The sequence below is a fragment of the Eumetopias jubatus genome, unplaced genomic scaffold (assembly GCF_037043125.1).
Source record: "Eumetopias jubatus isolate StellerSeaLion01/CBP00866 unplaced genomic scaffold, mEumJub1_p1.0 scaffold_2, whole genome shotgun sequence".
In the NCBI taxonomy this organism is placed as follows: domain Eukaryota; kingdom Metazoa; phylum Chordata; class Mammalia; order Carnivora; family Otariidae; genus Eumetopias; species Eumetopias jubatus.
In genome coordinates this window covers 2,004,044-2,021,345 of record NW_028274808.1, presented here as the reverse complement: position 1 = coordinate 2,021,345, position 17,302 = coordinate 2,004,044, and the positions used below count along the sequence as shown (strand labels likewise).

At 51.7% G+C, this 17,302-nt stretch overlaps 1 protein-coding gene across 1 annotated transcript in view; it reads right to left on the bottom strand.

Moving 5' to 3' along the window:
* ARHGEF10 (Rho guanine nucleotide exchange factor 10) overlaps positions 1–17,302 on the bottom strand; it is an 86,477-nt gene that overhangs the window by 47,971 nt on the left and 21,204 nt on the right. The window contains exons 7-12 of the mRNA XM_088020893.1: positions 13,094–13,257; positions 8,344–8,458; positions 5,058–5,164; positions 2,252–2,329; positions 1,817–1,996; positions 136–252 (exon numbers count right to left, since the gene is read on the bottom strand). Coding sequence (XP_087877019.1) covers positions 136–252; positions 1,817–1,996; positions 2,252–2,329; positions 5,058–5,164; positions 8,344–8,458; positions 13,094–13,257 — 761 coding nt within the window. The remainder of the gene's footprint in view (positions 1–135; positions 253–1,816; positions 1,997–2,251; positions 2,330–5,057; positions 5,165–8,343; positions 8,459–13,093; positions 13,258–17,302) is intronic.

Below are 17,302 nucleotides of genomic sequence, written 5' to 3'. Positions count from 1 at the left end.
GGCACAATATCTTTACGACAAATAACATGACATGTGTAGAGGCAAAATGTGGTAAGATTCCACTATAAAGTATTTGGACACGGAACCTGTTATCAGAGGGTGTGAAAACCCAGAATGAAAAAAAAAAGTGCTTACCTTTAAAAACTCGAGAAATGCAGGCTTTGTAGCACACGTTTTCTTGAGGATTGCCACCGCTGTGCTGAAATTATTCACATACTCGCTATAGGCGTCGAGCACCATGGATTTGGAAAACTGAAACAACAGAGAACATTGAGAACTATCAGCAGTGCATAGAGCCCAGGGCCTCCCTCCTCCAGGACATGATAAAAGATCCGAAACCTGCCCTAAAAGTAACCTGTCAGTCACTGTGATGTTTCCACAGGACACACTTCATCACGACCCCATGTGTTTTTTTTTCTTCTTTAAGCAAACTTGTTAGGAATCGTTTAAGACAGTGGGTGGATCTCACTTCGCTCACCCCGATGCGCTTGTCGGCATCCTTGTTCAGGTCCCTGGTGGTCTGGCCTTCAGCTAAGCGGTGTCCTTGACTACAGACACCTGTCTTTAACTTCCAGCCAGTCCTCACTTTGTGGATTTCACCTCCGGAGGCGGACGCCACGTGGGCCCCGACAGCCTGCCTGGCGGGCTCTGAGCGTCCCCTGGAAATGCTCTGGGGGAGGAAGGAAACTGATTCCCTCCTGCTTCTCTGGCTGAGGGGCCACTCTGGTCCCTGTCCTGTTTCCCTAAACACCAAGAGGCCTCCCTCTGATATTCTTCTAAGAGCCCACAAATTCTCAAGATGAACAGGCATATCCATAAGCGGGTATCTGATGCGACCGTCACTTACAGAAAAAATGCTTTCATCTCAACTATATATTGTTTAAGATTTTTTCCTTTTAAAAAAAAATGTCACCAAGGTCAATATTTCAAGAACAGAGATGAGTAATTGTAGACAGTGAACGCATAAAACACCAGAAAATGCAACTGCAAAGTAAATATCCAGTTTCCTCTTTGTTTTCCATAAAGATCCCTGAAAGGCATCATGCAAATATTTTAGTAAGAACTCCTGTTCCCGTGTTGTGTTCGAGGCATCCTGTAATTTATACACTTCCTGTAATTTACATACGTCATCAAGCCCACACAATTCTATAGGAAAAAGAAAAGGTTTTTCGTGTCATTATTACAGCATTCACTTAAACGGCCACTTGAAACTTCAAGCTGGATATCCCTTTGCTCCCGTAAGCTCCCACGTCTAGACAGAACACTTACTAAGCACAATACACATGGTTCATAAATGGACCACGGATGAAAGGGCTCAGAACTGCCGGACGCACACAGGAGGCTGCTGGTTTCCAGGGCAGGAAACGTGAATGCACGCCGCTGCATCCTGTGTCGGCAGAGGCCTGGAGACGGCGTCTGCACAACAGGGCCCGGGCCACAGAATACTGGCTGCAGGGGACACGTGGGCATTTTCCGCTGCCTCCGGACAGGGACAAGGAGTCGGGCAAGACCCACCTGCCCCGGGGGTGAGTGGGACAGAGCAGCACACCGTCCACAGAGCCCCGGCTCGCCATGAAAACCACGCTCCCACTGCGTGGCGATGCACAGGATAGAGCTGGTGGCATTCCAGACACGCGCCCGGCGAGCCTCCGGACGGCATCCTGACCACGTGCACCTGTGCTCTCATGGCGCGTGCGCTGAGCAAGGCACCGAGGCTGCTAACCCGGACACCCGGCGTGAGGCATCCCCCTGAGCACGGAAACCGGGGCAAAGCACAGGCGAGCTCCGTGGGGGGGTGGGGCCTGCCAGCAATTACCGAAGCCACAAAGACGTCCCCGATGGTTTCCACGGAGTCCCAGTCAGCCACGCGGCTGGCCAGCGCAATCTGGAACATGCCGTGGCACTGCAACAGCTCTTTGATTCGGTAGAACACCACCTTCAGCTTCCTCTCGCTCAGGATCTTTGGCTCCATCTCCGACAGCGGCTTCTCGTATTGCTAACGAAGACACGCGGGAAGACGGTACAGGCTCTTTAGAGGGTGCGTTGAAAACATATGGAGACATCCCCTCACGTACGTCACGGTTCACGCAAACCCCACGACTCTTCATGTCCACACACAGACCCAACACTCAGCGTGTCCTGGGACTTCTGCCACTGCGATCACGTCATGGTTCGTGTGCGCGCGTAAACCCGCAGGTGTGCAAAAGGCCTGTGAGGCCCGAGTGTCCCCCGCGACACGACGTTTCGGTACCTCCAGAATCCTCTTCAGGGCATCCACGTAGTTCTTTTCGCTGTCGACCACTGAGCCCAGGATGTATCTTCTTACGACCTGTTGGCGGTTGGAAAAACACAGCGGTAAGCAAACTGCTGCAGAAAACAGAAATTTCACTTCTTGTGGATAAAGAACTTTCTTGCTCTGTTTCTTGGTTCTCAAAACAGGAGGCAAAGGAAACCTCCACAGGCCTCTAGGGTGCTATGAACAGTGCGTTAGCTAACGTTATAGGCACAAAACCTACTTTCCCTGTTGCCACGGTCACGAAATAGGCCAAACCTCAAATTACAAACCATAAGGACAGCAGGACAAGTGACGTTACTGTAGGAACGTCAACAATTGTGAGCTGAAGTAACGGTATCTTCTGGGCCCTACGCTGCGTTACGGGATATTTCACATAGGACTAAAGCATGAAAAGAGCCATTCCAGTCTTGACTCAAAGAATGCTAGTAGCAGCACAGATCAAGTGAAATTATTATTGCCAAGTTGTAGAAGGAGAAACAGCTTTGAAAGGTGGAAGAGTAGGGGCGCCTGGGTGGCTCAGTCATTAAGCGTCTGCCAGGGTCCTGGGATCGAGCCCCGCGTCGGGCTCCCTGCTCCGCGGGAAGGCTGCTTCTCCCTCTCCCACTCCCCCTGCTTGTGTTCCTGCTCTCGCTGTGTCTCTGTCAAATAAATAAATACAATCTTAAAAAAAAAAAAAGAAGAAAGAAAGGTGGAAGAATAGATTTTTTTGGCTCGAGAGCTTTGGCCAAGCGAAGACACGCTCAGGAGGTGGGGGCAGGGGGGGGCAGCTTGTGGATTAAGGCCAGCGAGCGGCTCCCGCCTCAAACACACTGGTCACTCAAGCATGGAGATGGGGCTCTGGGCGCACGGTTCCTGTTAAAGGCCAGTGATGATGCTGGGCACTTCCATCAAGCCTAGACATATTCTGGCAAGTTATTTTTGCCAATAAATGGAAAATGAGCACAAAATTACAGTAAGACTGCCTCTAGACCACACACACCCCAGTCCCCCGCCCCCCCACCCAGGCCTTTGAGGAGGAGGGGAGGCTCGCGACAGGAACCACAACTCCACCCAGCGGGTGGAGACGGCATTTTCCACAGTGCAGAACATTCCAGAGCTCTGTGACTGACAAGGGAGCGACTCTCTCCACAAAAAGGACCATTCAAATTCACAAAATTAAGATAAAAACCAGTGCTTCTAGGGCAGATAAAGAGTACAGAAGGCTCTGGGGTTAAAAGAGGCCCTCGCGAGGCTGCCAGCCACCTGGCCCCATTCGTGGTCAGGAGTCTGGGCGCTCACCCCTCGCTCCACGAGGAAGGCTAGACCCCACAACCCAGTCACTCCCCAGACTAGCAGAGGGCCCATCTCCGCCATCCTTTTTCCCGAATTCAGATTCCCAGCGGCTGCACGTCTCCTCAGGCAGAAGATCTGGGGTCAAACCCAGGAAATCACAGGCATTTGTAGCAGCCCTGAGAGGACTCTGAGAGGTCAGGTCCCACGTCCTCTACACAGCTGTCCCCTACGACGTCACAGTGTCCCGCCTGCGCTCGCTAGGAGGGAGGGCCCTGCTTCCCCTGGCACCACGTCCTCAGACAAGGGGACCCAGGTCCAAGTCACACTGTGTCCCCCCAGGAATGAGCACGGAGACCCCATTAGTGGACAGAGCCCCAGGCCGCACAGGAGTGGGGCAGGAGGGACGCAGGCAGAGAGACCTCAAAGGAACATCAAGGGTGTTTTCGAGAACTCAAGGCCCTTTCTCCAACTGGTGGGGCTGGAGAGCGGCGGGTGAGCCACGGCTCGGGACAGCCAGCACCGCGCCCCACAGGGATCGCAGCCGCACGTGCCCAGGGAGCACCGGACGGTGCAGAGCATTTACGGGCCATCCAACTAACTGACTTAGGATTTGGGATTTTAGGTTTGGGGATCAGAGACTTGGCTCAGGCGTCGGGCCCTACTGTGCCCAGGGCAGGGCGCCACCCCCATCATCGGCCTCCTCGGAGCCACAGCATCCTCCCGTGGGACGTGCGCGCGGACATGGAGGGATATGCGAGCACTTAAAGACACCCCGCACGCCCGTCGGCATGTCCTCCTTCATTCCCGACATGCTCACAGATCAGCCATGGCCCACAGACACGCTTCCTCGTCCTGTCAGCCCTGCTGCGCGGGCCCCCCCCCTTCAACTCCCGTGAAACTTGAGCTTCCTAGTTTGCAGACAACAATTAACGGCCCCTGGGCATCCTCCCAACTCAGCTCTTCGTTCAGACTCTGAGCTTAGCACTGTCACCACCTTGTTCCGAGCCACGCCGCTCTCCACACGTGTCTACCTAGCGCTGTGTGTCTCCAGGACATGCGTCATGCTGACCCCATGCAGAACAACTCTCCAGGGCCCCCCAAAAGCCCCAAACCCTACTCCACGCTCTGGTCCTCAGGCTTTCTTTTCCTTTTACCCAAAGATCATCAAACGGACACCACCGCATTTTTTTCCCTCTGCTACCTCTTTCCAGAGGCTAAGAAACTCGTTGATATCCCGCTGATTTCACCAGTTGTTGGAAATCTTTTACTCCGCATACATGCTAGTGTCTCTAGGTAAAGTCGCCCCGCCAGTAAGAACCAGTATAAATCACACCCACACACGTCTCACACTTACTCGGGGGGTGATACCCAAACACACGTGGGCCAGAAAGCCCACGGCCACCAAGGCCACAGAGGGGCCGCGAGCGGGGGATGGCAGGCGCTCGGCCGGGGGAACACAGCCACGCCAGGAAGCAGCCCCCCATCCTACCTGCTGCTGAGATAGACCTTCGGGCATCGGGGTGAGGACAGCTTCTGGATGTTTGCAGTCAACATCAATAAATAAATTCTGCTCCTCTTCAAGACAGGGTCTGTGATCTTAAAGAAAAGTCAGAATGCACTAGTTTGACCTTGAAATGATATATTCATAATATTACAGCGTGGGGAAAAAAAAAATCAACGCTTCGGGCAGACACTTCGATTTTCCGCGCTTACGTTCCACCGGGCCATGATTAAATTGAAAATTTTAACAAGCAAATATCCTTTCCACCAGAGGAACACAGTGTCCATCGATACCTGAAGTTTTCAATACTTGGACGTTTAATTTCAAAAGGCAGAGGTGTCCTCTCAATACCTGGTTGGTAAGTCAGAACTAAATACTTCAATTTCTTAATCTATAAAATACCGCATTCAGAAACAAAGAAGGGCAGCTAAGAACCCTCACTCAGTAATTGACGAAAGCTAAGTGGAGACTCAGTGTATTTCTCGACTTTCTGTCTGCCCTGCTCACTGGGAAAGCAGAACTACCATCAGACCAAAACTCAGCTTATCCTTAAAAACTTGGCTGTAGCTAAGTAATCCACAGAATGGCTGGAAAACAGAAAAGCAAAGGGGTTCTTAGGTAACAGGAGCCCAGAGATGATCAAATTCCAATCTCCAAAAGCCTGGCTGCACAGAAATATTTGTGAGGAGCTTTTAAGAACCTCCCAGTGTCTACACACCCATGAGAGCGGCCCAAATCCGGAGCGCCAACCACACCACGTGCTGCGAGAGCGTGGAGCATCGGGGGCCCCCACGCACAGCTGGCAGGGTGCAGAGTGGCGCAGACGTTTTGGAGGACAGTTTGGTGCTTTCTTACAAAAGTAAACACACTCTTACCCTACAATCCAGCAATGACACTCCTTCGTATTTACCCAGAGAAGTTGAAAACTTATGTTCACATACAACCTGCAATGGATGTTTACAGCAGTTGATTCATCATTGCCAAAACCTGAAGCCACCAAGATGCCCTGCAGTAGGCGATGGACACATAAGCTGCAGTCCATCCAGACGTGGGATGGTGTTCAGCGCTACAAAGAAACAAGCCTTCAAGCCATGAACAGACGTGGGGGAGCCTTAAGGACATGTGACTAAGTGAAGGAAGCCGGTCTGAGAAGTCCACACACAGTTGGACTCCAACTCTGACAATCTGGGGAAGCAAAACCACAGACAGTGACAAGATCAGAGGCTACCAGGGGTTGTGGCGAAGGGAGGAACGAGCAGGAGGAGCACAGGCGACTTTTAGGGCCGTGAAGCTACTGTGTGTGGTACTGTAACGGTGGGTACCTGTCACTGGACTTGTGTCCAAACCCACAGAACGCACCACACTGAGAAGGAAACCATGTAAATGTACACTGCGGACTCTGGATGATGATGTGTCCGTGTGGGTTCGTCAGTGGCAACAAATGCACCAAGATGGCGGGGATGCCATACGGTTGGGGAGGCGGTGCACGGCAGGGGGGTATATGGAAGATCTCTGCGCCTTCTGCTCAGTTCTGCTGTGAATCTAAAATGGATCTTAAATAACAAAGTCTTAAAAAGAGATAGAACAGAACCTTCTGGTATCCAAGGTCCCCCCGTCGGGTTTCACAGATCGGTCCCAGGGCTCCTGAGCCTGCACACATGGGATTTGTTAAATGCTCCTTCATTCACGAGTACATCCAGGCTTAAGAACCACTAATTCAGTCCCATCTTCCCATTTTATAGCTTGGGAAACTAAGGTCGTCGGGCTCAGGGAGGCACTTGACCAACTGCCGCACCCCTCTGGGGGTCCCCGCAGACCTCCTTCCCGCCCAGCCTGGGGCTTCCTGCCCATCCTGTGTGCTGGGTGCTGACCTGCAGATTCCTGTTCAGGGTCTGGGGTGGGGCCCCAAATCCCAGCCTGGGCACCTGTCAGACCTGCCCGGACGCCCCGTGAAGCAGTTCGTCCCGGGGGCGCCCGGCATGCTGCCAGTAACCCGTCAGGGCACACACTGTACCAGAACCCCGCACCCCAGCCGTCTCCTTCCCACGTAACCCACGGGGGCTCCTGACAGCCTCTTGTGCATCTTGTTTCAAGATGCTGAAGATTTCACTAGGGCTAGAATTTATACAAGACTCTAGTTCGTTTTAGCACCCAATACACACCGTCCTCCGAGACTGCTCCTTATGGAAGCGTGGTTTCACGGTGCTTTCCAGGCACAGCTATCGGCAAATGCTACGTGTGCACCAGCTCGTCTCTCAGAACACTTGTGCAAAGAACAAAGTCAAGTTTTTAAAGGAATCTGTCAGGGTCCCGGCGCCCACTCCGGGAAAGTTCGCTCCCAGCCACCATGTAGGTAGCCAGCTGTCTTGTAATAATGCACCCATGTGAAGACATCTTCCCAGACGTCAGATAACCCTTGGTCCACAGCTTGTTGTCCACATGGAACACTCCAGACACAACCTCTCTCTCTGACGTAGATTCATCATTGAATCCCTGTGCCGAGAGCCTCAGGAAACCTGAAACTTCTGGAATCATCCCAGATCTTTCCTCACCAACAAAAGGGTTCCTAAAATCCCTGCTTAGAACAAGCCCTCTTAGCCTGTGTCTTTCTGGGAAATAAATATACGCAAGAGAACCTATACTCTGTAAACAGATCATCCATTATTATGCCTTATCAAGAATAAACTTGCTGGGGCACCTGGGTGGCTCAGTTGGTTAAGCATCAGGTCATGAACCCAGGGTCCTGGGATCAAGTCCCACGTCTGGGCCCCTGATCGGCGGAGAGCCTGCTTCTCCCTCTCTCTCTGTCCCCACCCCCCCCTTCTCTTACAAATGAATAAATAAAGCCTTAAAAAAAGAGAAAAAGAATAAAGTTGCTGAGAATCCAAACTGACTGAGGTCGGATACCCAAGGGGATTTTGGGAGAGAGAACAGAGAGTGAAGCCCCCAGGGCAGGGGTTCACGAAGGGCCAGTGTGCTGAGAGACCACAGAAAGAGAAGTGAAGTCTACCACCCACGAGAATTCACTCAACTTTCTGCTGCCCGTTGTGTGTGTGCTGTCCATCCCTGAGCTACTGCACAGGTCCGAGCATATGCCTTCAGCTGAGAAAGCATGCCCTCCCTCCACCCGGGAGGGGAGACCCAGGAGGCCCAGCTATGTCACACCCCAGCGACGGGCATGGTGCTGAGGGGGGTGCTCGTGACAAGCCTGCAGCTGCACTCCGCGCCACCAACATGCTGTGTGACGGACAGGTCTGCGAGCCGTGTCACACACCTGGAGCCATGAAGGACCTGGTCCGAATGAGAGAGCGGCCTCTCTTCACGGCGGCCTTTGTCTTCTCGAGCCCGTCCTTCGTGCCCTCTTTGGCGGCTTTCATGAGCTTCTGCATCTGTAAGAAGAGCAGGAAACATGAGAAGTGACACCGTCGATAAAACTTCACTTGCTGCTTTTATTTTAAAAGAATACTGTCAAGTAGCTTGATCTTAAAAGGTGCCCTCAAGTTGGCTTTGTGGTTTGGCGGGGGGGGGCTCCCTTGCTGCGCGTGCGTGTGCGGTTTGGGCCATGTTTGTGTGTTTAACAAAAAAGAAGGAAGGAAAGAAGGAAAAGCGCACTTGAACAACCAGCCCTTCCTCGACCTGGGGGATGGGGAGGCGAGGGTCTCCGGCTGCGTGTAAGGTCAGTCTCTGTCGCTCCTGGGACGACTCACACACAGTGCTCTGCAGACCTCAGAGGCAGTGAATCGAGAGCACACACAGTTACGCGGCGGGCCCGGGTCACAGGGCGCACACAGGACACGGCACGACAGCCCCCCAGCTGCCTTCCTGAGATCGCCGGGGGGCAAGTCCACGGCGTACAGGGGCGCCCGCGGGCTGCTCGGGCCCCGCTGCGGGCTGTGGGGAGCCAGAACCACACTTCCCACCGGACCGCCATGTAGGGGTTCTGGTTCCCTGAACCCAGAGCCCGAGGACACACACGCACACACCAGCCGTTGGGGCTCAGAGCTGCAACGACCTGCTTTGGCTTCTTACCTCCCTTATTCTCGAAAACTCTAAGGTCTGAGGTACTGGCTATCAGGCTCCAAGGGATTCTTTTATAAAGAGAAACCCCAGATGGCCTGCTCCAGACAAACCGGCATCTGGTCCAAGGGACCCCACACTGCCTGCCGCCCTGGTCCTCCTGCCGACTCCGTCCTGACAGCGCACGGACTTCAACCCTGCCAGTGTGTCTCGGGGCCGGATCATCTGGGCCCGGGTGCCCCCCGGGGGTGCACGCCGGTGTCGGACAGGCACTGCAGCCCTGGCTGGCCCCGTGCATCCTCCAGCCCCCCAGGCCTCCACCCAGCTGCACCCAAACCACGTCCACGCTCGCTAGCCAGGACCCTGCTCCAACGTCCATGGGGCACGGCCACCGCAGCTCCTGGGTCCTGCGTCCCCCCCTCCCCATCCTGGGGACATGCCCTTCACCACATGCGCCATCTCCCCTGCCGGCCACTGCTGGGGCCTCCACCCTGCACGCCCCTCCCCCCAGGCTCGCCTGCTGCAAGGCACCTCTGCGTCGTCTCCTGACCCACCAGCTTCCCCAGACCTCATCTGCCTTAGCCCACGCCGGACCGCTAAGCCTCGATCTTCAGCCAGACCCTGACCAGGGTCTCTCAGATGAGAATCAGAGAATTGCAAAGAGACGACGAAAGGGGGCCAGCCTGCAAAGCGCCTGGTCCTCGAGCAGCGATGAAGACCCAGGTGCTGGGGAGCTGCGGTGCCTGTCCCAGATCACACAGCAGCCAGGAGACAGAGCCAGGGCTCCCGACCCATGCTACTGTCTGCTTCTTACTGGATGAAGGGGGTCTGCTTGGCCTGGCCCTAATTACTTACCGTGTCTCAGGGCTCCCTGCTTCCCAGCGCATGCTGCTCTCCCTGCCACACACCTGCTTCCAAATTCCTCCACCAAGCTGGCCTCCTTCATGCCTCCCCCGTGACCAATGACTGCACTCACGGCTCTCTGCAAAATCGCGCCAGGCCCCAGACACTCCTGTGTGACCTGCTGCCTTAGATTCGTGCACGGGAACCAGCCAGAGGCTGGGCTGAAGGAAGTGACGTGACTCCCAGAGTTTTGCTCCTGCTGTGGGAAGCCCAGGGCACAAGAACACCCCGGAATTAAGCAGGTGACTCTAACGGAAGGGAACATCTATTTTCAGTTAGACACTATTTCACACATACAAACAAATCACAAAACGTCGGAGGAACAAGAGACCTAATGGACGTGAACGTTACTTGACAGTGCCCTTTTAAAACACCTCTACGAGGACGGACCGCCACCACGTTCAAATCTAGCGGTTCTCGAACTTGCTGGTCTCAGGAGCCCTCTATACTCGTAGAAGTACCAAGGGCCCTACGAGCTCTGTTCATCTGGCTTTCACTGGTCTACGTTTACTGGATGAAGGGTTAAAATTGAGAAAAATATCAAACTTTTCTGAACATTCATTTAGAAATAATAATAAACCTGTCCTGTGTTATCCAAGTAGCGCATTCATGAAACACCACTGTATCTCCCCCCAAGATAGGTGGTGCGGTTGCGCATGTCTGGAAATCTCTCCGGCATCTCAAAGATGGCGGATCCTGCAGGCCGTGGCTGCGGTCCCACACAGCGGGGCCTCAGGGACACTCGCGTCCGCGTGTGAGCGCACGAGGGAGACAGAGGGTAAATAGCGTCTCAGATCTAATGTGAGCGCGCTACACGGGCCTTGGGGACACCTGGGAGCCCAGGACCACACTTTGAGAACCACTGTTGGGTTAAAAAGGGCCAACATGGTTGCTATGGTGCTTCTTTTAAAAGCATGGCCTGTCTCTGAATAAGCACGTTCAACGCAGCTGGTCAAAAAATGAACCACACTACCTTGAGTTCATGTCTCTGCTTTAGCTGCTGCATCTCTGTGGCTCCCACCGTGTTTGCCATCAAAGCTCTCATCTTTTTCTCATAGTGCTCCTTGAAACGGGTTAGGTCATGGGAAAGCTACAGCATAAAGAGACACAATCTTTTCACAAGGACGCTCCTTCCGGTACTTTCAGACAGTCTTACGTTGAGAGGACATGGCGGTGGTGGCGTCTGGGGGACCCCACGCCCCACGGGGAGCCCCTAATTCTGGCCCACCAAGTCCTGAGACATAAAAATGAGGAAGTCAAACTCGTGGGGCGAGGAGGCAACTGTGGACGAGCCAGACTGGAGACATTTCTACACCAGCCTAAAGCAACTATGGGAACCAAAGGAGCTAGGACCTCATTCCCCTGCATTTGATCATTAAGATGATCCAAAATGTAAGTAAACAAGGTATAAAATTATTCTTTTGTGCCAGCACCAAGGCAGACGATACCCGAGTTCAGGCCTGCCCCTACATACAGGGCGTCATGATTTGGGAATGGACAGCACACATTTTTAAGCCTCCGAACTGACATTAACGTCGGTTGTCTCAGTGGATGGGGAAGGGGAGAATCCTGCAAAACACTGTCCACCGTGATCCCACAATCTCAGATATGGAAACCAAGGCCTCAAGGCTTCTCCAGCAAATGCTTCCCACGTCAACTCAGGAAAAGATACCTTAAGCAAATTTTCATTAAAAATTTGGGTTTTTTTGAGTTGACTAGTCAACAACTTAAGAGTGTTCATTCAGTAGGCCGTTTTTAAATCCTGACTTAAACGAGAATGCCCGGTCCTTCCCACGGCCCTGTCTTGCCAGCCGCGCTCCCAGCTGCCCCAGGGTGCGGCCGAGCTGGGGCAAGGGAGGGAGGAGGGTGCCCAGGTGATTATCCCGCACTCGTGAGCCACCCTGTGGGCCGTTCACCCGCTGGGAAGTGGCCTCTCACTCGGCATTTTGGGGAGCCTGCCCGGGAACGGAGTTCCATTCAGAGGGCGAAGAATACAGTCTTTCAGTAAGTGTGGGAGTGGCTGGTCCGTGGGCACCTGACACCCGGCCCACCAACAGAAGGAAACTGAAGAGTGTTTTAACCATTCTTCTGAGGCCCCCGCGCACGGCTCTCCAATCTCAACGTAAGCCCAGCGTGGCAGGTGCATGGGGTCAATCCGACTACGGCTTCCCTTGCCAGTTAAGTCTCAGCTGTGCTGACTGCCGGCAAGGGGTCCAAGGAAAGGCTGTAATGATGTAAGGTGCTGAGGTGACCTGCACAAAGGGGTAGGGTCTTCTGGGCTTCGTGAAGCCAGTTCCCAGAGTATGAGAACACTAGGTGACCCGTAACCACTTGCAAGCTGGACACACATGGGAGCCAGAGCCAAAACCCCACCACTCTGCTCCCTGGGTGCAGGTGGGGCTGGTGATTTGCCCATACCGTCACACAGGCCAGTCTCCCTGTGCCTGTGGCCTGATGCTCAGCCTCACACAGAAAGCCCGTGAAGCCTGCAGACACGTCGGTGAGCGTGAGCACAAATGACCCCTTTCACAAATAGCCAGAGCCCAGCAACTGGGAGCAAATAGCACAGCCACGCACCATGGAAAACCACACATCTCAGTAAGAGGATCCGCTCAACGAAAGCGCTCCTAGGTCCCACAGTCAACCACCACCCAGTTCTAGAATCCACACTCCTGATCTCTGAAGCTCCTCTTCAGACCTTGACCTCAGGGTTCACGCACAGGTGTGCACACACACACTCCACTCAGGACGGATAACTGGGCAGCTCAGGGGCTCTGTCCTTCAACACCATCTGCGTCCCACAGAGACCCGACACCGTCCACTCAGGCTGCATGGAAGTCGTGCCTATCTGTGCACAAACACAAATAACGCTGAGAACGGTCACTGAGGGCCTTCTGAGTGTGTCTGTAAAAACTGAATTTCCCATCCTGCTATGATTATACACACAAGGTCAAATCAGGAACCCCTTCCCTACTGCTTACACCTTCCTCACACTATGTGCCAACATCATCAAGAACACTTAAATATTACGGGGTGCAAATTTTAGAGGCCTGTTCACGTGCTACCGGAAGATATGCTGTCTCCCACACAGACTGAACACATACTTGCTTCTTGTGGCTACTGCGCAGGAAGGACCTGGGGACCCCGTTCTTGCACTCCGAGTCACTCTGTTCCTCGTAGCTTTCGAATTCACTGGAGCTCCAGCCGTATTCCAAAGAGCTGTTCCCACCTTCCTCTCCATTCTCAACGTCATCGTAAATCATCTCATCTGAGGGCAAGTGAAATAAAAAATGCAGAATTTGCTAGTTATGGTCTTGTGCATGCTTCTTGTTTCACCATATCATGGAGAGCCGGGGGCTGGGAGCATATCAGACCTCGGGGGGTAGGCTCCCCGATAAAGGTGGTGGGCGCCACCTCCAGGATGGGCGCAGCGATGTGCAGGGCTGGACAGAGCACCGGTGAACCCCCAGCCCCAGGTGCATCCTGAGGGCCACTGGCCTATAAGAATCTACCAGAATTATACCAAATACCTTGTTGGCCACACGAAGATAAATGTAGGGAATATAAACAGATTAGATAAGTAGATGATAGATACATAGATGAGAGAGACATTCAAATATGACACATGGGAAGCTCACGGGAAACAACGAAATTTTGCCTTTGTGCTAACAATGGTCTAATAAATCTCATAACCTATTACTGCTTTTAAAATATTTTAATCACATCAGTCATTTCAGAATTAGTAAAGAACACAGGTCTATGTCACCAAATACATGGACAAGGGATCTTTTGTTTAAAACTTCCAAAGGCTTTAATTCCCATCTTTTACTTCATAATCTGTATTCTGCAAAAGTGAGTTCACTGAGCCGAGCTGCCTTATGGACACTCCCACGGCAAGGAGAAAGTCTTGACATTCATCACCGATTAATTAATCCGCTTCCTTTCTAATAGATGCCAAGGCCACAGATTCACAAAAAGTAATCCTGTGATACGCCTTGACTGATACAAAAAATATGCAGTGGAACAAAAAAATACAGATGGGTTTCCCATTTTCAGTGCCATGCTGCTGGTGACAGGACTTTCTGAGAATGAAATGTCATTCTACAAACTTCCAGGATATCAGTGTCTCTCTGATTTCTATTACTTGTTAAACAAATGAGCATCAAATTTCAGATGAACTTTCTCAAGTATAAATGACTTAAGAGTAATTTCTGCTTAAATTATCACCGAAGGACAGTACAAAGTGGGATAAAAGACACTGTTTCCATGCCTGAAAATATATTCACATTTCTTGATAAAATTTATTCCATATGCATCCTCCACTGTCCTCTGTAATAAAACTTGGCCCTAAAAATCTTCAGTAATTAAACCTTGATGAATAGATTCTTCAGGGCCAAGAGCTAGCTTTGTATATATAATACTTAAAGGCAAACATTTGCTTTCACTGGAAATGAAAAGTAGATAGGAATTTGTCACTTTGAAAATTCCTGTAATACTCCAGATTACCCTGGCCCTGCATGACATCTCCACTGGATTCCGATATATTCTAGAACATAAGACAGAAATCCAAATTTCTGGTTAAAAGCACTAAGGAGTAAATGTCATCTGGGTAAAACAAAGCCATATTTGAAAATGAGCTCCCTTTCCAGGAGCTGCAGTGGTGTGGTTCAGCTGTGCCTGAAGCACAACAAACCACAACCACGAACTGGGCAACTGGGGCAACAGGGCAGGTGGATTCTGGGGATGCAGCCAGACTCCAGCTTAGCCGCCATGCAAGTCAGGACCAAGAGCCATCCTGACAACAGCAGTTGGCCATGAGTGCAAGAACCTGGTGACCCTCCATGGACCAGTCAGCAATGGAGGCACCCACACGTGCCGGTGTGTGCCCGTGCCCTATTCCCCCAGCGTGGTGCGTGAATCCTGAAGCTGCCAGATTAGTACATCCTCCCCGCTTCCGCAACTGCTCTGGACGTCGGGCTACTCTGTGTGCAGCGAAAAGTCCACACACATAGCACGGCAGGTGGTGCTCACACCTGCAGCAACATTTCTGGAGTGCGGGAGCCAGCGGCAGGTGCACCAGCTGGTCCCAGCTCTGGGGAGACAGCTGAGGGCCCCTGCTCTCCTGTGAGCCCTGCTCTAGGGTCGGCTGGATGGCTTGTCCACCTCGGGGGCGTCAGAACTGTCACACCCCAGGCACAGTGGACCACCTGTAACTTAGGGACGTTACCACTCAGTGGTCAGGACGTGTGACAGTAATGGTGCTCTATGTTCTGGAAAAGGTAGTGCTATTCGGGCCTCCCCTGCATGCTCAAACTTTCAAGGGCTCTACAGCGTCGTGTTAACTAGAGGATTGATGGTTTGTGAATTATGAGGCCCTCCTCAGTTCCTAGATGCACGGAGTGAGGCTTCCTGATGCTGGAAAGTGAACACAACCACCGGGCACATGTTTCTCCCACAGGCCAGTGAAGGGAGAGCTGGTCTACCTGGCTGAGTTTTCTGGGCAGCAACCTTGCTACCTGCCCTCAGCCAGGACTGCGGCGAGGAAGGCCCACCAGCCCGTGAGTGTGCTTCATGCCACAAACCGTCTCCTCTCAACTAGTTAAAATGGTCAATTGTATGCAGTGTGCACTTTACCGCAAACGGTACAAAGCGGACATGCACACAACCAGAGGCCTGTCCCCTCCCCCAGGTCAGCAAGAATCAGTCCTGGCTTGCGGGTGTCCACTTACCTCTGAGGTGTGCATCCATCTACAGGCATATGCACCCTAGCTCTGTGTGTCTTGTTTTTTGCTCATTGCTTTTGAGTGTGTGTGACTGAAAGTGTGTGTGTGCATTTATACATACACACATCATTTATTCATTTTTAACTGCAGTATAATGCTCCATTGTATAAATTCACTGCCATATGGATCCTTTCCCCAAGTGTGGAGCCACTACGTTTCCCCACATCTTTTGCTCTTTACAAATAGTGCTGCAGAGGGGCATCCCTGCACCCGTCTCCCTGAAGCAGGCATGAATTTCTCCAGGAAACACACCTGCCAGGAGACCACTGGTTTGTATTACCATCTGCACTTTAGCTAGGTCTTTAACTAAAGTGTTTTTTCAAAATGATTGTGCCACCAAGGCGTTTAACAAGCAAAGAGCAAAGGGCCAGAGGGGACCGGGAGCCCTTGTGATCCTAACAAGGGAGAGTCCTGGCTGATATGTGAGTGAAAGCATCCACGCCATACACATCAGCACCCTGCAGGGCACTGTCCTCACAGGGACACCGCTGGCTCTACCCAGGATGGCTGTCACCTTTGGTAGGGAGACTACTGGAAGAACTCTTGTTGTTGTTTTGATGCTGGAGGCCTCAGATCACCCCGTCTGGGTTGGGAAGGGCCTACCTGGTAGCATAAATTACCCAAAAATAAATTTCAAGCTTGTTTTTTTTACAGAAACCAGTCTTTCATTTCCACTTTATTTGCAGCATGCATGCATTTAAATAAATACCTGGAAGCACATTCCTTCATAAGTACTTCGGTTTTATTTATGAAGGGATGTAAATGTTAAGTGTTTGTCTCCCTCAGTGTAGGAATCTTGAGGGCAGGGACCGCTCTGTTAGCTGAACCTAGATCAATGCTCAGTATGGAACAGCGTCTAAACGCATTGTGGAATAAATAAATTACCAAGTGCTTTTAACTCTTTATAATTTAGTACACTGGATGTAGATTATGAGAACACGTCCTTTATTAGGCTGAGGACATTTCCTTCTATTATGAGGGTTTAACACTGAATGGCCACTGAATCTTATCAAGTGCATTTTAAGTATCTATTGAGATGAGTGTAAGGTTTATGTCCTTTAGTCTGTTCCTGGGGAAAGGATGGTAAAAGAACCTGCTAATATTAAGGGATCCATAAACTCCTGAATCCAAAGGGTAAGGTTGGCTTTTGCTTGTTTGTTGGGATACTACTGGATTTTATTTCTTTACATTTTCATTACGATGTTCAGCATCACACCTTTGGGGAAGGGGGTTATAAGCTTATCCTAAGACCCTAAAGTGACTTACCTGCTCCTGCCTTGTACTATCCACTGGAACTATGTGTAGAGCAGAGGGACTGTCTGTCCACTGACAGTTTAGCCACTCTGAGCTGAGGACCCTGGTCTTAGCGGGCGTTCTGGCACATTAGTTAAGCAATTAATTCTAAATCAGGAATCATTATGCATTAATGTTTTCCACCTCAGATGCAGTCCAAGTGTTTCAGCTGATTGATATCGAGTTGTTTCTAGAATCCCTTCATAGTGTTTATGGGTTTCTACTGCAGTTTCTTGC